At 42.2% G+C, this 23,059-nt stretch overlaps 1 protein-coding gene and 1 pseudogene across 2 annotated transcripts in view; both read right to left on the bottom strand.

Annotated features, from left to right (window-relative positions):
• Window positions 1-13,970, bottom strand: part of EFHB (EF-hand domain family member B) — a 55,362-nt gene extending 41,392 nt beyond the window's left edge. Inside the window, exons 1-2 of one of the 2 annotated variants that reach the window (XM_054479934.1) lie at window positions 12,656-13,970; window positions 24-86 (exon numbers count right to left, since the gene is read on the bottom strand). In XM_054479934.1, the coding sequence (XP_054335909.1) occupies window positions 24-86; window positions 12,656-13,444 (852 nt within the window). In that variant the 5' untranslated portion in view covers window positions 13,445-13,970. The remainder of the gene's footprint in view (window positions 1-23; window positions 87-12,655) is intronic. The other variant, XM_054479935.1, reaches the window with a different exon arrangement.
• A 5,840-nt stretch (window positions 13,971-19,810) lies between these two features.
• On the bottom strand, window positions 19,811-22,798 carry LOC129032545 (heat shock cognate 71 kDa protein-like; annotated as a pseudogene).
• Window positions 22,799-23,059: the final 261 nt, after the last annotated feature.

Genomic DNA, 23,059 nt, shown 5'->3' with positions numbered 1-23,059 from the left:
AAAAGTATATTGAAAGTGCTCACCCTGGGAAGTTTTTCAGTCAAGCAGGTTGCAACTCTGTAACCAACTGGAATAACTTTTCCTGCCTTTGGGGGAAAAAAATGGATTGATCATTGTCAGGGTGGAAGAGGAGCATTTTGAAGAATGAAATTTATTTCAAACTTGTCCTATGCCTCTGATGCTACAAAGTTACTTTTGACTAACATAAAAAAGGAAGAACAAATAGTAAATATAAAGCAATCTTCATACGTAACAAACATTAAATGCTATGTATATATTATAAACATTTATAAAATTGTAGGCATATATTTTTACACCACCAACATTGTTAGTGATTCATCCAGTTACAGGAATTCTGTGACATGTTGAGGAATTCAACCTTCAGAACAATCTTCTCATAGATCACAGGTTAATTATTCATTGTTCTATATAACAGTGAAATAGAAGTATGATCTTTGGGAGGCCAAGAAGGGAGGGTTTCTCAAGCCCAGGAGTTCGAGGCTACAGTGAGTTGTGATCACATCACTGTACTCCATCCTGGGCAATGAAGCGAGACCTGGCGTCTGAAAATAAATAAATAAATAAAATTTAAAACTGAGAGAAAGAAACTAACTTCCCATAGTGTTCTGGGTCTCTGGAAAGAGTAGAGAGAGAGAGAGAAAGAAAGAGAACAAACAGACAAAAGCAGAGAAATTGAGAATGGAGTGGAATGGATGGATGAATGAGTAGATGTGGGTGAACATATGAATGAATACATATGGGTAGGTGAAAGTTTGTTATTATGTTAAGCGTTGACTGTGGAATTCCTTTTAGTGAGAGAGTCTTTAGAGTTTAAGAAACTGTCTTGCTGACATCTCTAGGTATAAAAGAGGAAGCCCACAGACATAGCCAGGCAGAAAACTGAATTGCTTTGTTAAAAAAAAAAATGGGAGAAAATATCATCTTTGAAGTGTCTAATGTTTTAATATGAATTATTAGACTCCAGTTTGAAAGGGAGGGGCAAAACAACTTCTGATTAGATACACTAAGAAGGAAAAATCAAGGAGATGACAAATAAATTGAGAAAGTGTGTGGAGTCCAAGGTCTAGCAACAGGGTGAGAGGCTTGGGGGGACCAAGATGGGAAATAAGACAGTGAGAAGCAGCCCAGTCTTAATGCTGTATCTTCAGTAAATTCTACCCACACAATTACGTTATGTGAGAAGAACTTTGTGCAAAAAAAGAAAGGAGCTGTGTTCTATGTGTTCTAACCTGGGCAAAAGCAAGACTGAGAAGATGGAGAAGAGATATAGTGAGATTTTTTAAAATTCAGTTGGAAGTTATAAGAAATCTCACTGATACCAGGAAATATTGTCTCTCTCTATACTTAGGATAGGAACTCAAGTCATTTTAAAAAATATGAAGGCTGCCAGGCAAGGTGGCTCACACCTGTAATCCCAGCACTTTGGGAGGTCAAGGTGGGTGGACCATTTGAGGTCAGGAGTTCAAGACCAGCCTGGCCAACATGGTGAAACCCCGTCCCTTCTAAAAATACAAAAATTGGGCAGGCATGGTGGTGCATGCCTGTAATCCCAGCTACTCGGGAAGCTGAGGCAGAAGAATTGCTTGAACCCAGGAGGCAGAGGTTGCAGTGAGCCGAGGCCATGCCATTGCACTCCAGCCTTGGCAACAAGAGCAAAACTCCATCTCAAAAAAAGAAAAATAAAATTATGAAGGAAATCAGAATATGCCACCCAAAAATATGCCACTTTTGCATATGGATTATTCTGAGCTGAAGGCAGTTAAGAATCAACAGATACAGGAAGAGTTCAACACTTGGAAGAAGGTGTGGTAAATCTTGGATATGAAAATAGAAAGATTGGTTGAAAGTTTGTATTCAGGGCAACTGTATCCCTAGTTCTTCTCCATCCTATGTTATCCTTGTCTTCACACAAACTCTCAACCCCTCTTGCCAAACTGTGTATTTGTTTTTGCAAAGGGGTTTTGTAGCCAGAAACATCAAGCCCAAGGTAAGGTAGCGGGGCATTAATAGGAGCATTAATAAGTAAAAGTATACTTTCTATAATGCATTTCCTCTAGCTTCCTCTCCCACTGGGCCCTGGAAAGCCAGCAGCCAGGAGTTAAGCCAGCCCTCTAGCCAGTGGGCAGTGCATAGGAAAGGCAGTAGGGCATCATGAATATAAATAGAGATTTGGAAGCCAGCCTCCTTGGGTTCAAATATCTGCCAATAAATAAGCTGTGTCACCCTGTTACTCAGCCTCAGTTTGCTCACAATGGAGATGGTGATAACAGCACCAACCTCACAGAGATCATTGTGAGAATTAAATGAGTTAATACATATAAAATGCTTAGAACAGTGTCCACACATGCTATGTGCTATACAAGTTTCAACTATTATTACATTACTATTCTCTGGAAAATCTGAATAACCTAGAAGAAAAAAAATTAATATTCGGGACTCTCCCAAAATAAAGGCTGCCTCATCACTTCATCACCCTATAACAATGCCCCGGCCAGATGCAGTGGCTCACGCCTGTAATCCCAGCACTTTGGGAGGCAAAGGCGGGCGGATCACGAGGTCAGGAGTTCAAGACTAGTCTGACCAACATGGTGAAACCCCGTTGCTACAAAAAAATACAAAAATTAGCCAGGCATGGTGGCACGTGCCTGTAGTCCCAGCTACTTGGGAGGCCCAGGCAGGAGAATCACTGGAACCCAGGAGGCGGAGGTTGCAGTGAGCCGAGATCGTGCCAGTGCACTCCAGCCTGGGCAACAAGAGCGAAACTCTGTCTCAAAAGGAAAAAAAAAAAAAAGCCCCAGGGTAAACAAGCCATGCAACACATACACAGCTACCAATTTTCTTTGTAGTACCTAATGTTTCATTTGTTTTGTTTTGTTTTTGAGACAGGGTCTGATTCGGTCGTCTAGGTCGGAGTGCAGTGGTGCAGATCTCAGCTCACTGCAACCTCTGCCTTTCAACCTCGGCTCACTGCAACCTCCACCATCCTCCCACCTCAGCCTCCCTAGTGACTGGGACTACAAGTGTGGGCCACCATGCCTAGCTAATTTTTGTATTTTTTTTGTAGAGGTGAGTTTTTGACATGTTGCCCAGGCTGATCTTGAACTTCTGAGCTCAAGTGATCTGCCCGCCTTGGCCTCCCAAAGGAGTGGGATTACAGGCGTGAGCCACCACACCCAGCCTGCCTAATGTTTTAATATGAATTATTAGACTCCAATTTGAAACGGAGGGGCAAAACAAGCTAATAAAAAACACACAAACATAAAGAGAATAGGAAAGTGTAAATAAACAAAAGAGATTACCTGAGAGATATAAGATGTTGCATTTATTGCATTTATAAAACTATATTAGAAATTTTAAAAGACAACCTGAGAAGAAATAACTCTTTAGAATTTAAATGGGATAATCTAAATAAAATTTCTACTTTTCACCTATTGTTTTAATATGTACTGATGAGCTGGGCGTGGTGGCCCATGCCTATCATCCCAGCACTTTGGGAGGCTGAGGCAGGAGGACTGCTAGAGCCCAGGGTTCAAGACCAGCCTGGGCAAAAAAGTGAGCCCCTTATCTCTTTCAAAAAAAAAAAAAAAAAACTAGTGATATTCTTTCCTAAATCATTATTCCTATGATGGTTGCCAAATGAGGATTTTCTAATTTTAGCATTCTTTCTACAGTTATTAATTGCATTATACTGCAAGGAAATTTTCTTTTCTCTCTCTCTTTTCTTTTTTTTTTTGAGACAGAGTCTTCCTCTGTTGCCCAGGCTGGAGTGCAGTTGTGTGAGCTTGACTCACTATAACCTCCGCCTCCCAGGTTCAAGCGATTCTCCTGCCTCAGCCTCCCAAGTAGCTCGGACTACAGGCACATGCCACCACGCCTGGCTAATTTTTGTATTTTTAGTAGAGACGGGGTTTCCGTATGTTGGCCAGGCTGGTCTCAAACTCCTGACCTTGTGATCCTCCCTCTTTAGCCTCCCAAAGTGCTGGGATTACAGGCATGAGCCACTGCGCCAGGTCTTTTCTCACTATTTATTCACACATTTGCGTATTTACATCCCTATGTACTCATGGATTTCTATTTTATTCAATGGTAATTTTATTCATATTCAATGTACATCAGTTTGGTCTAGGGGAAGACTCATCAAATATCTTTCTTCAAGTTTGTTTTATATCTGCATGATTCTTTAGGATTCTTCTCACTTTTTTGCTCACAAAGATGTTCCATGTTTATATTGTACTTGCCTGTGCAAGTCCTAGAGTCAGCCATTTCTCCAAGGAGCTTAATTTCTTTTCACAGAGAATAGTACATGGCACATGTATACATATGTAACTAACCTGCAAGTTGTGCACATGTACCCTAAAACTTAAAGTATAATTAAAAAAACAAAGAAATAAAGATCTGGATTTTGGTGTGCTCTTTGCTACTAGAGAAATACTGCTTCTAAGCTCTCTTAAATAGTTAGGATGGCCAGGCGCAGTGGCTCACGCCTGTAATCCCAGCACTTTGGGAGGCCGAGGCGGGCGGATCACGAGGTCAGGAGATCAAGACAATCCTGGCTTACACGGTGAAACCCCATCTCTACTAAAAATACAAAAAATTAGCCGGGCATGGTGGCATGCGCCTGTAATCCCAGCTACTCGGGAGGCTGAGGCAGGAGAATGGCGTGAACCTGGGAGGCGGAGCTTGCAGTGAGCTGAGATCCCGCCACCGCACTCCAGCCAGGGGGACAGAGCTAGACTCCGTCTCAAAAAAAAAAAAAAAAAAAATAGAGTTAGGAAATGTATGAATAGACAAACACCCCCGCACACTTGCATGTATATTGATCCTATAATATTCTGTCTAGTTAAATGTGTGTAGTTAGAATCCATGGTCATAGATATATAGATATATCATAAATGTATATGAATACCTCTAATCACAATCCAACACAACAGGATTCATTCTATTCTCCTTTCCATATTTGTAACCCTTTTCTCCGTCAGTGAGAAAAGGGTTATTGTCCTAAATAACCCTGGCATTATTGTCCTAAATATATTTACTTATCTGCTTAGGCTTTCTGTCTGTAACCCAACTCCAAACAGCACCAACAATCTCCTTGCTCAGCTGCCTCTCTGCTCAGTCCCTAACAACACCGGAGACACCTTGCTTGGCCACCTCCTCACTCAACCCCCAGTGTTACAGCCTTTAATGGCCAAGTACCTCTTTCATTTATCATATAAGTGAGTCCCAAGATTCAAGTCAACTCAGGAAGGTTGATATAAGACCATTTTCAGCTGCTCAAGACCCACAGACCCATAATCATCACACCACCTTCCACTCTTCAAACTCAATGTGGGTTAGCATAATGGTTACAGCTCTCCCACTTGCCCTTGGTCAAGATTCCTCTGTTTTACTCAGAGAGATCCCCAATTCTAAACATCTCAGAGAGAATTAGGAGTGATGGTACCCATTCCCTTTCTGCCCAGAAGACACTGAATCCATTATGCAAATAAAAACATCCAATTCCCAGAATTCTGCAGAGATTAGCTTTGCAAATTCATACAAAATAAATCTTTTTACCTGGTATTTTCTCCAATACCAGGGCCTGCATAACTAGGAAGGTCCCACAAGATTTATTAACAGGTGGCACCTTTCCCTCCACCTATTCCCAAAATAGCTGTCAGGTTCTACTAGTATAGAACAGGAAAAAGCAAGGCACCCCTTTGCATGACATTTATCATATTATAAAGTCATTTGTCTATTGGTCTCCAGTCTCTAGACTCTAAGCTCCCTGAATGCAGGTACTATGTAATTTTTCATCTATGTAGCCCCAGCGTTTGTTTGTGTATGGGTTTTTTGGGTTTTTGGGGTTTTTTTTGGTTTTTGGGGTTTTATTTATTTATTTATTTATTTTGAGACAGAGTCTTGCTCTGTCACCGAGGCTGGAGTGCAGTGGTGCAATCTCGGCTCGCTGCAAGCTCCACCTCCCAGGTTCACGCCATTCTCCTGCCTCAGCCTCCCGAGTAGCTGGGACAACAGGTGCCCACCACCACACCTGGCTAATTTTTTGTATTTTTAGTAGAGACGGGGTTTCACGGTGTTAGCCAGTGCGGTCTCGATCTCCTGACCTCGTGATCCACCCGCCTCGGCCTCCCAAAGTGCTAGGATTACAGGCTTGAGCCACCGTGCCTGGCCTGTTTTTTAATTTTTTTATTTTTTATTTTTGAGATGAAGTTTCACTCTTGTTGCCCAGGCTGGAGTGCAATGGCATGATCTCAGCTCACAGCAACCTCCGCCTCCCAGGCTCAAGTGATTCACCCACCTCAGCCTCCTGAGTAGCTGGGATTACAGGCGCCTGTCACCACACCCAGCTAATTTTGTATTTTTAGTAGAGACGGGGTTTCTCTATGTTGGTCAGGCTGGTCTCAAACTCCTAACCTCAGGTGATCTGCCCGCCTCAGCCTCCCAAAGTGCTGGGATTACAGGCGTGAGCCACCTTGCCCGGCCTTGTTTTTGTTTTTTAAATAGGATATCACTCTGTCAACCAGGCTGGAGTGAAGTGATACCATCACAGTTCATTGCAGCCTCAACCTCCCATAGCCCTATGTTATCATGGACACTATAATTTTTGTAAACTTTCCCTTGAAGCTTTCCTTCCTTCTTTGTCTTTCTATTCCAGGGCTCAATATCATTTACCAATGCACTTTGTATACTTCAGATGTTTTGTCTTAATAACTCCAGGTTTCTGCCATAGTCAGTGCATTGATGGAAATCAAGGGACGGTCTCGGGCTATCTCAGAAAATAACCATTGTAGAGATTTTGATCTCTGACAGTGTTTTTCAAAAGTCAAGTTCTTTCAAGGGCTACCAGGCCTCCACACAGAGGACCTCCTTTCACAAGAATCTTTTTGATTGTTTAAGGACACACCAGAAATCTCTCCTTAGGCCAGTATTTCTTGGAAACTTTTCCTTGCTGCACTGGTTCCATATCCATGACTGTTTTACAAGAAGAACTTGCCTGATGGGTCTCATAAATCCATCAGAGCAAACTTTCACCCGCAACTAAACACCAACTTTGGGCAGCAACTTCAAACCATAGGATGAGTATTCCTGAAATAAGGTGTATCTACTCTTCCTCGCTCAAAACTGGAAAGATCTCTCATTAAAGTAAGTTCTTCCAGTTCCCTGAATGCACCCTGATGCAAAGTGATTATCCTCAAGCATTGATCTGGCAGGTTATTCACAATGGGGATTTTCATCTAAACTCTCCTCACAGCCATGCTTGACACTGGGTTTCAACCTCACCCAAATGCACTTCCTTCCTACTCTGAGACTCAGGGGCATCAAATACTTTACCATCCCATCCCCTGGTCAGGATGTTAGGGATTGCCTTCCCTTCCTTTTTCAGTTGTTTGAGTTTAACCAAGCTTACAAGAAGTAAATAGTACTATAAATACTGTAGTATATATAAATACTATAGTTTATATATAGTATATACTATATATATAGTAAATAATATAGTAGCTAATACTATAAATAACATATAAAGAAAGCATAAAGACAGTTGGAAAGATGGGAAGCTTCTCAATTCTTTTTATACACTAGCATTACCCTAATACCAAGCATAAAAAGAAAAACTACTGTCTAAATTTACAGAGAACCACAAATACAAAAATCCTAGTGAAACACTGGCAAGTCAAATCCAGGGATATATTATGAACATAATACATCACAAGTAGGGCTTAGACCAAAAATATGAAGATGGCTTACCCTTAGAAATGAACTATTTTAATTCAGAAAAAATATATATTTCAATAAATGTGGGGAAAGGTTTTCACGGATTGTTTAGTCCTGATTTTTAAACTTTCTTAGCAAACTGGAAATGGATACAAGTGTTCTTAACTTTAAATATCAGAAATCTCCCACAAAATCATATGTAATAATGAAACATTAGAATCATTCCCATTAAAATCAGAAAAGAGACCTTGTTGTTGTTTTGTTTGTTTGTTTGAGACGGAGTCTCGCTCTGTCGCCTAGGACAGTGGTGCGATCTTGGCTCACTGCAACCTCCGCTGCCCAGGCTCAAGTGATTCTCCTGCCTCAGCCTCCCAAGTAGCTGGGATTACAGGCGCCTGCCCCACACCCAGCTAATTTTTGATTTTTTAGTAGAGACGGAGTTTTGCCATGTTGGCCAGGCTGGTCTCAAACTCCTGACCTCAGGTGATCTGCCTGCCTTGGCCTCCCAAAGTGCTGGGATTTCAGGGGTGAGCCACCGTGCCTGGCCAAAAGACATTGTTTTTAATATTGTATTTTTTTTGTCATAGCCAATGCAACGAGGTAGGAAATAGAGATAGATGAAAGGTATAGATACTAAAGAGAAAAGGACAAAAGTGTAAATATGATTGTCTACCTAAAATATCCATACACAAGCAAAATAGTCATAAAAAAAGGAAATAATGATAAGCAATTATGACTAATAAGAGTTCAGCAAGGTGACCACATATAAGGACAAAAAAAAAATAAAAACAAACATATGGAGCAATTTCCAATCTAATTATAAGTCAAAGAAACATAAATTAAAATAATGCCTAACAAATTAATATGATTTTTAAAATTTATTGCTACAATCTTTTAGGAAGAGATTTGGCAATAGAAACTAGAAAAAGATCCATGCTTTTGGCTTCTGCTGAAACTCTATCCTTAAGGAAATATTCCAATACATATAAAAAGACTTTTTTTTAACTTTTTTTTTTTTTTTAAAAGACAAGCTCTCACTATGTTGCCCAGGTTGATCTCAAACTCCTGGGCTCAAGCAGTCCTCCCACTTCAGCCTCACAAAATGCTGGGATTATAGGCATGAGCCACATGCCTGGGTGACAAACTATTTTATAGAAAATTCTGGAAGAATAAAAAATAAATGCCCAACAATAGAGGGAAAGAGTTAACTAAAGAATTGGCTTGGCCAGGTGCGGTGCTCACGCCTGTAATCCCTGCACTTTGGGAGGCTGAGGTGGGTGTATCAGAGGTCAGGAGTTCAAGACCAGCCTGGCCAATATGATGAAACCCTGTCCGTCTCTACTAAAAATACAAAAAATTAGCTGGGTGTGGGGGTAGGCACCCGTAATTCCAGCTACTCAGGAGGCTGAGGCAGGAGAATTGCTTGAACCCAGGAGGCGGAGATTGCAGCAAGCCGAGATGGTGCCACTGCACTCCAGCCTGGGGGAGAGTGCAAGACTCCATCTCAAAAAAAATGAAAAGAATTGGCTTAAATATTTTTTATCATTAAAGGATCTTTTTGAAGTCTTTGTAGTAATAGTTACATCTTATAAATAAGAAATGAAAAATCAAAACAAATTTTGCACTCGATAATAACAACTATATAAAAGTACATTTGGATAAAAGTGTCCAAAAGTATAGAGTAATTAAGAACTCAGGCTCTCAAATAGGAATTTGAGATTTCAAATCCCACCAGTTTTTAGCTATATGACTTTAGCCAAATTACCTAAATTTGCTTCCATTTCCTTACCTGTAAAATAGGATTTAGTAATAGTAGATGCCTCATAGGTTGCAATAAGGGCAAACAAATTAATACCTGCAAAGGTCTATGAATAGCCGTATTAATAAAGTGAGCCACCGATAAATATTAATAATCGTGAAACAGTAAAGTGCCAATAGGCATTGTGTTAAGGTGATAAGATTATAGGCATTTTCATCCCTGTTTTCTAAATTTTCTATGATGTTATTATTCTTGTGTTATAATCAAAATAAATATTTTAACATCTTAAAAATTATTTTTAAATGAAGCCTTGTTTCTAACGAAGTTAGAATCCCTCCTCTTGCCTATAATCCTAATTCCATTCCCTTCCACTCATCTAGAATCTAGTTCCACCCATTCTCTTCCTTTGTGTTATCTCAAACTCCTCCACTGATTCACTAAATAATAAGATTTCTAAGTGGAATATTTACTCTTTCTCTTCACTGTCATACTTCTTAAGGGAAAAAAATTTCATGATCTCCGATTCTAATAACCCATTAGCTCTTCAGTATACTATAATCTGAATTCTTTTTCTATTATGTCATTCTAACAATGTTGGTAATTTCTTAATGTCCAAAGTTAATTAATCTTATTTTTACTTTATTTTTAGAGACAAGCTCTCATTTTGTCACCCAGACTGGAATGCAGTGGTGTGATCATAGCTCACTGGAACCTTGAACTCCCGGACTCAAATGATCTTTGCACCTCTCCCAAGTAGCTAGGACTACAGGCACATGCTACCACATCTGGCTAATTTTTCTTTTTTGTATAGGCAGAGTCTTGCTATGCTGCCCAGGCTAATGACAAACTCCTGGCCTCGAGAAATCCTGCTGCCTGCTGGTCGTGGTGGTTCATGCCTGTAATCCCAGCACTTTGGGAGGCCAAGGTGGGCCAAACACTTGAGGTCAGGAGTAGGGGACCAGCCTGGCCAACATGGCGAAACCCCTTCTCTATTAAAAATACAAAAATTAAATTTAAAAAAAAGAAGAAAAAAAAATTAGCCGGGTGTGGTGGCATGCTCCTAGAATTCCAGCTACTGGGAGGCTGAGGCACAAGAATCGCTTAAGCCTGGCAGGCCGAGTTTGCAGCGAGCTGAGATTGCACCCAAAGTGCTGGGATTACAGGTAGTGCCACTGCACAAGGCCTATCAGAGATGGTTTAACACTGCTGGTCACTCTCTCCTTGACACTCTCTTTCTTGTCCTATCACATTTAGGAAGGTATGAGAAGTGGGAGGAAACAGAGGTTTTAGAATTGCCTGTGCTGGAAACTGGAAGCTGGTGTCTGCATGTATGTGAGATCAGATCAGATCAGAAGCTGTAAACTGCAGAACCAATCCAGAAATGGGAACAGGTGTGGTCAAGTAAAGTGGCTGGGAAAACCCAAAGAGGAAACCAGAAAGCAATGTGAGACAAAGAAGAAAAGAACATTCTGAGTCTGAAGGGGAAAAGTCTTCAAACCCAGACAAAATTCTGTGGAAGCCCTGTGACCTCTTCAGCTGAGTTTTATTCTCAAATTTCAGTGTGTGGAATCTCCTACTCATATTATAACTTAAGGACACTTTCTTATGTTCCTCAATACCAATGTCTCAGACTTACTTTTTTCTTCTCCGACTGGTCTTTCTCCCATTTAATCATCCGGGTTTCCTTCTATTTATCAAACATGTATTTATTGAATGACCACCATAAGCCAGGTATTGTGGTATGACATGAAGGTAAACAATAAACAAGATATAGTCCTTGCCCTCAAGAACTCACCTTATTGACATCTTTTTCACTGACCACCTCATGTCAATGTTCCCCAAGATTCTTGCCTTGACTTTCTTCTCCCATTCACACCCATGGGGCATCAATTGTCTCATATTACCAAGTGTCTCCCTGGCTTCTTCACCTGTCATCTCATATTGAAGATAGCCAACACTGGACATTCATTTGCCACCAAACCCAAAGAGATCATTATCAACACAGAAACTCCTGAGTCATCCATCAACTTCCCTTACTCACCACGTAGATCCACAACTGAGTGGCAATTTTTTAAAATACCATCTAAAAACCTCTCAAAAGTACAGTCTCCTTTCTATTCTTTCTAACTCTACATTAATTCCAGTCCATCAGAACTTTGGAATGTTCTTCTAATGACTTACTTGTCATTCAGTATCTCCCCCTTCCAGTCCATCATAACTACTGATATCAGAATTATCTTTCTAAAAGGCAAATTTTATTTATTTTTACCCTTATTAAGATCCACCATTGATGCTGTATCCATATGTTTTATCCCTATATTCTGGGCCTTTAGATGTCTTCTACATATTTCTTCTTCATCTTCATCTCTCAACACCCTGCTGGCTGAATAGAACTGTTTATGCCTCTCGAACATAGGAAGCTTTGGTTGTGCTCTATACCTTTTTATGCCCAAAATGCTCTAACCTCATTCTTTCTTCAGACAAATACTGACACCTTTCGACGTTAGCTCAAATATTACTCTCCCTATTAAGCTTTTCCCATCTCTTCTAAACAGAATCACGCAATCTTTACACTGAGCTCTGTATTCAGAGTGTACTTCTACGAAGGAAGAATCGTGTGTTTTTATTCATTTAGATAACTGTATACTATTCCTTTAGTTATCTGTCTCCATTACTGGAGTGAGCCTAAACCTAGAGGTAGGGATCATGTACTTTTCATTTTATTTTGTCCTGTACCTGGCACAATGGCTATCACAAGTCTCTGCTGAAAGAACAAATAACTCGCAGAGGAAACAATGAATGGAAAAAGAAACACTTTTCTTTTCCATTCATAGTATGAATACTAGGACACAGCATGTATCTTCATGTATTTCAATATGTGAGAGGCTTGAGGAAAATGAAATGAAGGTTAAAGGAGAAAAGAGAAATCGGAACAAACCACTGGTATGCACAGAAAACAAAGCTGACATCTAGGAAGGGAGGCAGAGAATCAGAAATCTAAGTAACATCTGCAAAGATTCCAGTGGGGCAAGAAATACAGGAATCTCATGAAATCTTTGTGATTTGTCTCTTCAAACCAAAATAAATTTTATCACTTTATCATCTCAATAAAGACATGGCTATACACAGTTCAGTTCCTACGGAAAGTGGAAAAAAACTTACACTTGGCCAGCAAGGTGTCCGATCAAAAAACTTCCCAGAGTATATGGGTCTGATGCGATCTGGAGGTTCCGCTCCTGATTCAATGTTTCTAGCCTCCTTTCTCTGTTCAGGTTGTTGGGCAAACTGGCATTGGAGAGGTTCTATCACCAAGCCCATTTGGGGCTCTGTATTCTTAGTCTCATGTGGCCTCTCGGCTTGGGTTAGTCCAATGTCCTCCTCCACAGGAGGCTTAATCTCTGTGCTGGGTTTCATTACAACACAGGTAGACTCTTTTTCCATTTCCTGTCTTGGTTCCATATCCAAAGCAGGCTTTCCCACTAATTCCTCTACCCCTTCAGGGCCACTAGCCAAAGGAGCTCTCCTGCTCCCTACAGCCTGTGGACTTCCACACACCCTGCCCAAAGGAGGCTGTATTATCCGTTCATGGGTATATCCTGCAAGAAGACTCTCATTTTCTAACCCCATTCTTCCTGGCAACAGAGAAGGTTTTGTTCCCTGTGAGGCTGAGACACTGTCGACTCCTAAACTACCCCTCTGCATGAGAGTCCTAGAAATATTCTGTCTTTCTAATCCCATTTCAAGCCCCTTGCTCAATGGAAATTTTGTTTCTGGTGATGCCATCCTTCCCTCACACTTATTACTAACCACAGGGCTCTCCCCGCATCGCGAATCTTCTTTTCCTAATCCTACTCTGATCCCCAGCTCCACGGGAAATTTTGTTCCCATGATGACCCTCTTGTCTCCTAAATCATCCTTTCCTTCGTGGGCGTGTCCAATCTCCATGTTCATGGCCGATTTCTCCCCATTCTCATTTCTCCAAGAGCACTCATCTCTAAGGGGAAAGCTATACCTGGCTACAAGGACGCTTCCAATCCCTTGCGGAACCCCTCTCTCAGGAAAGAGTACAACCTCACTCGGACTCCCTGTCCACTGCTTCCTGCCTGCCTCTTAACACCTAGCCGAGTTCACAGAAGAAAAGATGGAGTCTGTTTATCCGGTTACCTGGGAAACAGGGGCGGGGCTTGGCGCTCAAGTCCTCCTTGAACAGATCCCTGCCCATCTCTCATTCTCTCTCTCTCTCTCCCTCTCTCAAACACTCCTCTCTCTCCCCTCTTCTCTCTCCTCTGTCTCTCTCTCTCTCCCCTCTTCTCTCTCCCCTCTTCTCTCTCCTCTGTCTCTCTCTCCCCCCCTTCTCTCTCCTCTCTCTCCCTCTCCTCTCCTTTGCCCTCTCCCTCTCTCTCTCCCACTCTCTCTCTCCCTCTCTCTCTCTGTGTCTCTCTCTCTCTTGCCTTTCCTCTCTCCTTTCTCCCTCTCTCCCTTCCCTCCCCCTCTTCCCCTCTATCCCTGCTTCCTCTCTCTTTTTCTTTGCTAGATTTGGAGGGCGAGAAAATTTGAGTGATGTGGCTTTGGGCGCTAGATCACCAACTTCTCTGGTTTCCCAAGAAGTTCACCAACTTCTCTGGTTTCCCATGCAACGCAGTCATTTTAGAATGGTTTCAACAATTGGCTTCTTCCTGGTCATTGGCCTCTTAATGTTGGTGATGATGAACAAATAAACTTTCTGGTGATGATCACTTTTTTTAGGTCCTTCCTTGTCCAAGTACCTCCGCCCTGCATGTAGTTATTTTAGTGCTAAAAAACGACTTTAAATTCTAGAAATATTATATTTGACAACTGTGGCATAAAGACATCTTAAAGTCCTTGAGAACATTTACACTTTAACAACTAGACTTTAAATCACATTTAAAGTAATTTTTTTTTTTTTTTTTTTTTTTTTTGAGATGGAGTCTCCCTTTGTCGCCCAGGCTGGAGTGCAGTGGCACAATCTCGGCTCACTGCAAACTCCACCTCCTGGGTCCAGGCGATTCTCCTGCCTCAGCCTTCCGGGTAGCTGGGATTACAGGCATGCGCCACCATGCTAGGCTAATTTTTGTATTTCGAGTAGAAACGGGGTTTCACCATGTTGGCCAGGCTGGTCTCAAACTCCTGACCTCAAGTGATCCACCGCCTCAGCCTTCCAAAGTGCTGGGATTACAGGTGTGAGCCACTGCGCCTGGCCTAAACTAAATATTTTAAAGTTTGAGATATGCTACACAATAAGGCATATTGTATTTTAAAGATAATGTGGCAAACTAAAACTTTATTGTTTTTAAGTAGGAGATTTTTTTTAAATTGAGGTTTCACCTTTCAGATTTTAATGAAAGTACATTTGGTAAATATTTGTCATGTTCTACACATATAGGATATGAAACACCTAGCTTGGAATTTGAACTGAATTAGGCTGGGCACAGTGGCTCACACCTTTAATCCCAGCACTTTGGGAGTCTGAGGCAGGCGGATCACTTGAGGTCAGGAGTTTGAGACCAGCCTGGCCAACATCGCGAAACCCTGTCTCTACTAAAAATATAAAAATTAGCTGGGCATGGTGGCCGGCGCCTGTAATCCCAGCTATTCAGGAGGCTGAGGCAAGAGAATCACTTAAACCCGGACGCAGAGGTTGCAGTGAGCCTTGATGGTGCCACGACACTCAAGCCTGAACAACAGAGTGAGATTCCATTTAAAAATAAAAAACAAAAAAATAGCCGGGCGCAGTGGCTCATGCCTGTAATCCCAGCACTTTGGGAGGTGGAGGCGGGTGGATCATGAGGTCAGGAGTTCAAGACCATCCTGGCCAACATGGTGAACCCCGTTTCTACTTAAAATACAAAAATTAGCTGGGCCTAATCGCAGGCACCTGTAGTCCCAGCTACTTGGGAGGCTGAGGTAGGAGAATCACTTGAACCTGGAAGGCGGAGGTTGCAGTAAGCCGAGATCACACCACTGCACTCCAGCCTGGCGACAGAGTGAGACTCCATCTCAAAAAAAAAAAAGCAAAACAGAATTTGAAAAGAATTTACAGGATTCCAGAACTCTACGAAAACCCCTTGAAATCCAAAAATATTTTTTTAAAAGTGTGTAGGAGTCTGGATATAGTCACTCACCTGTAATCCCAACACTTCGGGAAGCCAAGGCAGAAGAATTGCTTAACACCAAGAATTCGATTAGCCCAGCGTGGTGGCTCACATCTGTAGTCTCAGCTACCTGAGAGGCTGAAGTGGGGGATCACTTGAGCCCAGGAGGTCTACCCGGCAGTGAGCCATCATTGCACCATTGCACACCAGCCTGGGCGACAGACTGAAAAAAAAAAAGTCCAGGAGTTCAAGACAGTGAGACCTATCTCTACAAAAAATTTCAAAAATCAGCCAGGTGTAGTGGTACATGCCTGTAGTCCTAGCTGCTCAGGAGGCTGAGGTGGGAGGATCACTTGAGCCCAGGAATTCAAGGCTGTAGTGAGATATGATCATGCCACTACACTCTAGCCTGGGTGATAGAGTGAGATCCTGTCTCAAAAAATAAAAATAAAAAATAAGGCTAGGTGCAGTGGCTCATACCTGTAACCCCAGCACTGTGGGAGGCCTAGGCGGGTGGATCATTTGAGGTCAGGAGTTCGAGACCAGCCTGACCAACATGGTGAAACCCTCTTTCTAATAAAAGTACAAAAATTAGCTGGACATGGTGGCCGGCACTTGTAATCCCAGCTACTTGGGAGGCTGAGGCAGGAGAATCGCTTGAACCCAGGAGGCGGAGGTTGCAGTGAGCCAAGATTGCGCCATTGCACTCCAGCCTGGGTGACAAGAGCGAAACTTCGTCTCAAAATAATAAATAAATAAATAATTTGAAAGTGAGTGGGGTATACTAGGGAGGCTGAGGCAGGAGGATCACTTGAGTTCGAGACCAGCCTGGCCAACGTGACAAAACCCCATCTCTACTAAAAATACAAAAATTAACTGGGCATGGTGATGCTCACTTGTAATCTCAGCTACTCGGGAGGCTGAGTCAGGAAAATCACTTGAACCGGGGAAGCAGGGGTTGCAGTGAGCCGAGATCGCACCATTGCACTCCAGCCTGGATAACAGAATAAGACTTTGTCTCAAAAAAAAACCAAAAAACTATTTTCTACAACTTTCTAGAAGGTTAATATAAATATTCTTCTCCTTAGTTCTTTTTTTGTGGTGCCAAATTTAAATAGTTTTATTTAAGACATTGCATTTTCCATTTGCAATACAGTGTTATAAAGTGCAATGTTATTTCCTTCCACATGCACATGTTCCATACTCAAGTATTGAGAATGCCCAAGAATTTACTATAGCAGCTCAATTTTTGAACTGCTACAGACAGTCATATTGTAACCATGAAGAAGTATTCTGAAGACAAAGCTAACACACACAAAATAGGACAGCACTGAGATCATCAGGACCAAAGCTCTGATCAAACTGTACCTAAAACTCCCATAACTCTAGACTTACCAGTCACATGGGCCAATGTCCCTGCTTGACTCACATTTTCTGTTATCTGTAACTGAAACATCTTTATGTCTACCACACTTAACAGTCAACATCCCTTAAGACTTTACCTCCAGAAAACTTTTCATGGCTGGTAAATACTCTTCTCTCTTTTCCTTTGAGCTCCTCCAGTACCAAGAGTCTGAGTCACTCACCTTATCACTTCTCTCTCTCAGACATACACACATACAACAAACCCTTGTGGCGTATTCATGGTGTTTTACCTAACTTTCTGCCCTTCCCTTGGTTATAGCCCTGACCCTGGTACAAGATAACATTCAACATTTGTTACACTAAATTGTGACTGTCAGTGCTTCTGTCTCCTCCTCCCCTGAAGACTGTTAGCTCCTGCGGGCCTGACAGTCCCTTGACTCAACTCCTCTCTACTTCAATGTTTTATGCTTTGACCCAAAAAGATGGGGCTTAGTAGGGAGAAAGGTGGAAGACTTAAGGGCATCCATCCGAACTTGTTTATTAACATTCATGTGTTCTTCCCTAGTTACCTGCCTCCATGCCTTTGCTGGAGAGGGAGCCACCTAGGTTCCCTTCACCTGGAATGTCTATTTTCACACATTCCAAACTCAAGGCCAACTCTGAAAGGAGAAAGGGCTGTGATTGACTGGGAAAGGACATGTGGCAACTTTCTGAGATTACGGTAATGTTCCGTATCGCAATAGGGATGTGGGTTACACAGGTATATACATTTGTCAAAACATGAAATTATACTCTTAAGATGCTTGCATTTATTTCATTTTATGGATATTTGAACTTTAAAAAGGTTCACATATTGAACTCTAGTAAATGGCATGCATGATGAAATGTTTAAAGGAATGTGTACACATGCTCATAATTTTGAAATGCATAAAGTGTTGATACATGGCTGGACATATGTGATAAAGCCAAGTGTAGTAAAATGCTAATTGTAGAATCTGGGTGGTAGATATACGGGTGTTCACAGTACAATTACTTTGATTTTCTCAATGTTTGAAAATGTTCATCATAAAATGTTAGGAAAAAAATAAGAGATGTGGGTTAACATCTCTGGTATCTTCACAGTCACAGACTTGATTTAGACCTCATTACATCTTAACTGGAATCTTGCAATCACCTTTACACTGGCCTTCATTTTAGCCCACTGCAGTCTCTCCTCACCCCAAGGATCGCCAGAGAAAACCTTCAGAAACATAAATTGGACCTCCGTGATCCAGTCTCTGCCAACCTCTTCAGCTTCATCCCTGACGCTTGCCACCTTACTGCAGCCTGTACTACAGCTCAACCCAGGGCTTGTAGTTCCACTCACACACTGGGCTGTTTTATGACTTTCTGGTTTTGTTTTGTTTTGTTTTTGAGACAGAGTCTCACTCTGTCACCCAGGCTGCAGTGCAGTGGCGCAATCTTGGCTCACTGCAACCTCTGTCTCCGGGGCTCAAGCGATTCTCCTGCCTCAGCCTCCCCTGTAGCTAAGATTACAGGCACCTGCCACCATGCCCAGCTAATTTTTGTACTTTCAGTAGAGACAGGGTTTCACCATGTTGGCCAGGCTGGTCTCAAACTCCTGACCTCAGGCAATCCACCCGCCTTGGCCTCCCAAAGTGCTAGGATTACATGCATGAGTCAACATGCCCAGCCTACTTTATGACTTTCTGCTTTTGCTCCTGTTGTCCCCCTTGCTTGGAATGCTTTATTCCAACTAATCCTCTGCCCTCCTTGCCTGGTAAATGCTCTTCAAGACTCAACCCAGGGATTACTTCTTCCCAGTAGCATGTCTTGCCACTCAAACTGGGTTGGGTCTCTTTCTTTCTTTTTTTTTTTTTTTTTTTTTGAGATGGAGTCTCAATCTGTCACCCAGGCTGGAGTGCAGTGGCGTGATCTTGGCTCACTGCAAGCTCCACCTCCCAGGTTCACGCCATTCTCCTGCCTCAGCCTCTAGAGTAGCTGGGACTACAGGCGCCCGCCACCACGCCTGGCTAATTTTTTGTATTTTTAGTAGAGACGGGGTTTCACCGTGTTAGCCAGGATGGTCTCTATCTCCTGACCTCGTGATCTGCCCGCCTCTGCCTCCCAGAGTGCTGGGATTACAGGCATGAACCACTGCACCCGCCCATGGGTCTCCCTCTTTCATGCTCCCGTAGCACCTCAAACTTATTTGTAATACACTATTTATCCTACTATGATCTATGTGGGTTTCCATGTCTGTGTACTAAACTAGATGCTCCTTGAAGAGCAAGCCTTCTAATAGAATGCACAGGGTCTGATCTAAAAGAGGCTTTGATAAACCACTGTAGAACTGAACAATTGATATTGAACTGGCATGGATGACACTCTGGCACCTTCCAGCAACTTTGTGTTATAGATTTGATTGTATCTCCTCTACAGGAGTTTAAGGCCCACTGCCCCTATTGACTCAGCCACCTTCCGACGTCTCTCATACACCATCTTCCTCATGAAGACAACTCAATTTCCTGCCCCAGTTTGGAATGATCTCTCCAATTCCTTTAAAGGCTTACTTTCTATGTACTTCTTTTTTTATGAGATTACAGGCCTTTTTAGGCAAGTTTTGACTGGGAAAAATTAAACTACATTGACTGATCAAAAAAGAAAAAAAACTGCCACAGAATTTGCTACATATTTGTGTCCTTCAGTGTTTTAAGTGAGTGGAACAATGCTATATCTATACTCGGGTTGGCTTATTCAGTGGTGGGCCCTGAGAAAGCACCACCAGAGGGAGGAGATCCACCAACAGTGAATCCCCTAGGCATTCCTCTGCACTCTGCTACAGCTTTGTAATGATGGGATTGCAGACTCTCTCCAGCTCTTTCTGCTGATGTTCAAATTCTTCCTTTTCAACAGCCTGATTCTTATCTATCCAGTTAATAATTTCATTACGCCTGACAAGTATTTTCTGTTTGTCTTCATCATGAATCTTGCCTTGAAGTTTCTCATCTTCAACAGTTGCTTCCATGTTGAATTCATAGGATTCAAGGGAATTCTTGGATGACATCTGTCTCTGCTTCTCATCTTCAGCTTTGTAATGCTCAGCCTCCTGGACCATACATTTAATGTCTTTCTTGCTAAAATGGCTCTTGTCATTAGTGACAGTAACCTTGTTCTTTTTCCTGTACTCTTGTGCACAGCAGAGACATTGAAGATGCCATTGGCATCAATATCAAATGTGACTTCAATGTGAGGAACACCTTGGAGTGCCAAAGGTATGCCTGTGAGCTGAAACTTGCCAAGCAGGTTGGTATCCTTGGTCATGACATGCTCACCTTCATAAACCGGAATAAGCACATCAGGCTGCTTGTCAGGGTAGATAGTGAAGGTCTGTCTGCTTGGAAGGAATGGTAGTATTATGCTTAATGAGAACAGTCATGACTACACCATCAGTTTCAATACCATGGGAAGGAAGAATGACATACAAGAGCAACAAATCTTGAGCATTTTCAGATTTGTTGCCAGACAGAATGGCTGCTTGGACAGCTGCACCATAAGCAACAGCTTCATTAGGGCTGATGCTCTTATTCAGTTCTTTTCCATTGAAAAAGTCTTGGAGAAGCTTCTGAATCCTGGGGATAAAAGTAGAACCACCATCCAGGAAAATATCATGAATCTGTGACTTGTCTAGTTTGGCATCTTGAAGGGCTTTCTCTACGGGGTCCAGGTGTCACAGAACAGGTCAGCATTCAGTTCTTCAAATCGGGCATGGGTAAGAGGTATAGACATTGATTCCTTCATAGAGAAAATGGATCTCAATACTAGCCTGGTTGCTCAAGAAAGAGTGTAATTAGCACGTTCACAAGCAGTATGGGGATGTCAGACAGCTCCCTTATTCTCACTGATGTCCTTTGTATGCTTGTGCTTGAACTCGGCAATAAAATGGTGAACCACTTGGTTTGTCAAAGTCTTTTCCACCTAAGTGGGTGTCTCCTGCTGTAGATTTCACCTCAAAGATTCCATCCTCAACAGTGAGGACTGACGCATTACAAGTGCCACTTCCAGGTCAAGCGCAATGGCTCACGCCTGTAATCCTAGCACTTTGGGAGGCTGAGGCAGGCAGATCACCTGAGGTCAAGAGTTCAAGACCAGCCTGGCCAACATGGCAAAACCCCGTCTCTACTAAAAATACGAAAATTAGCTGGGCATGGTGGTGCATGCCTGTAATGCCAGCTACTTAGGAGGCTGAGGCACAAGAATCACTTGAACCCGGGAGGCAGAGGTTGCAGTGAGCCAAGATTGCGCCACTGCACTCCAGCATGGGCAACAAGAGTGAGACTCCATCAAAAAAAAAAAAAAAAAGGCCAGGAACGGTGGCTCACACCTGTAATCTCAGCACTTTGGGAGGCTGAGGGGGGCGGATCACCTGAAGTCAGGTGTTCAAGACCAGCCTGGCCAACATGGTGCAACCACGTCTCTACTAAAAATACAAAAAAAATTACCCAGGCGTGGTGGTGGGCACCTGTAATCCCAACTACTCAGGAGGCTGAGGCAGGAGAATCACTTGAACCTGGGAGGCACAGATTGCAGTGAGTCGAGATCGCACCACTCCAGCCTGGGTGACAGAGCGAGAATCCATCTCAAAAAAATAAATAAATAAAAATTTAAAAGTACCACTTCTAAGGTCAAAGATCAGCACATTTCTTTGAGCTCCAACCTTTTGCCTAAGGCATAAGCAATAGAAGCAGCAGTTAGCTCATTGATAATTCTCAATACATTGAGATAAGCAATAGTTCCAGCATCTTTGGTAGCTTTGATGCTGTGAATCATTAAACCAAGCTGATATTGTGACCACAGCATTGCTAACACTCTTTCCAAGGTAGGATTCTGCCATTTCCTTCATCTTTGTCAGAACAACAGAGCAGCTGTCCCCAACCTTTTTGGCACCAGGGACCAGTTTCATGCAAGACAATTTTTCCACAGACCAAGTTGCAGGCGATAGGATGGGGGAAAGATAGTTTTAGGACAATTCAAGCATATTACGTTTATTGTGCACTTTATATTATTATTACATTGTAATATATAATGAAATAATTACATAACTCACCACAATGTACAATCAGTAGGAGCCCTGAACTTGTTTTCCTGCCACTAGACGGTCCCATCTGGAGGTGATGGAAGAGACTGACAGATCATCAGGCATTAGATTCTCATAAGAAGTGCTAGATCCCTTGTGAATTGTGCTAGATCCCTTGTGTGTGCAATTCACAATAGAGTTCACACTCCTATGAGAATCTAATGCTGCCACTGATTTGACAGGAGGGGGAGCTCAGGTGGTAATGTGAATGATGGGGAGCAGCTGTAAATACAGATGAAGCTTCACTGACTTGCTGCCACTCACCTCCTGCTGGGCAGCCAGTTCCTAACAGGCCATAGTCCAGTACCAGTCCATGGCCCTAGAGGACACCTTTCTGGACAGAAGTTTTTTTTATCTCTCCCTTGTATTCTACCTGGACCTTGGGCCTGCCAACATTATTCACTACCATGAAGGGCCAATGCTTCATATCAGACTGGACAACAGCATAATCAAGTCTGTGTCCAATTGGCAATCAGATTTGGCATCAAAAACTGTGTTCATGGGGTTCATTGCAACTTGATTCTTTGTAGCATCACTGAGCAATTGTTCTGTATCAGTAAAGGTGACATAGTTTGGAGTGATTGGATTTCCCTGATCATTGGCAATTACTTCTATTTTTCCATGCTGGAAAACACCCACACAAGAGTAGATGGTGCCAAGATGAATACCAACTGCAGGTCCCTTAAACATGGTTATTTGCATGTAAGCCGGATTGGATTGTGAAGAAAGACATAGGAACCCCAAAAGTGGCCACTGCATTCAATAAATCCCCATAAATTCTTCAAATGACTTTGCAGTATGTAAATCCAGGTAAGGGCTCATTCAATTCATTCATTCATTCTACAAATAGGTATTGAGTCCCTCCCTATTTTGTGTCAGTGTTGGGAATACAGTTAGCTGTCTATATTCCATAGAAAGTATTTGAGTTAAAAAATGAAAAAAACACAAAAT

The sequence above is a fragment of the Pongo pygmaeus genome, chromosome 2 (assembly GCF_028885625.2).
Source record: "Pongo pygmaeus isolate AG05252 chromosome 2, NHGRI_mPonPyg2-v2.0_pri, whole genome shotgun sequence".
Classification (NCBI taxonomy): Eukaryota; Metazoa; Chordata; class Mammalia; order Primates; family Hominidae; genus Pongo; species Pongo pygmaeus.
The sequence above is the reverse complement of the archived record's forward strand: the minus strand, read 5'-3'. Positions and strand labels throughout refer to the sequence as shown.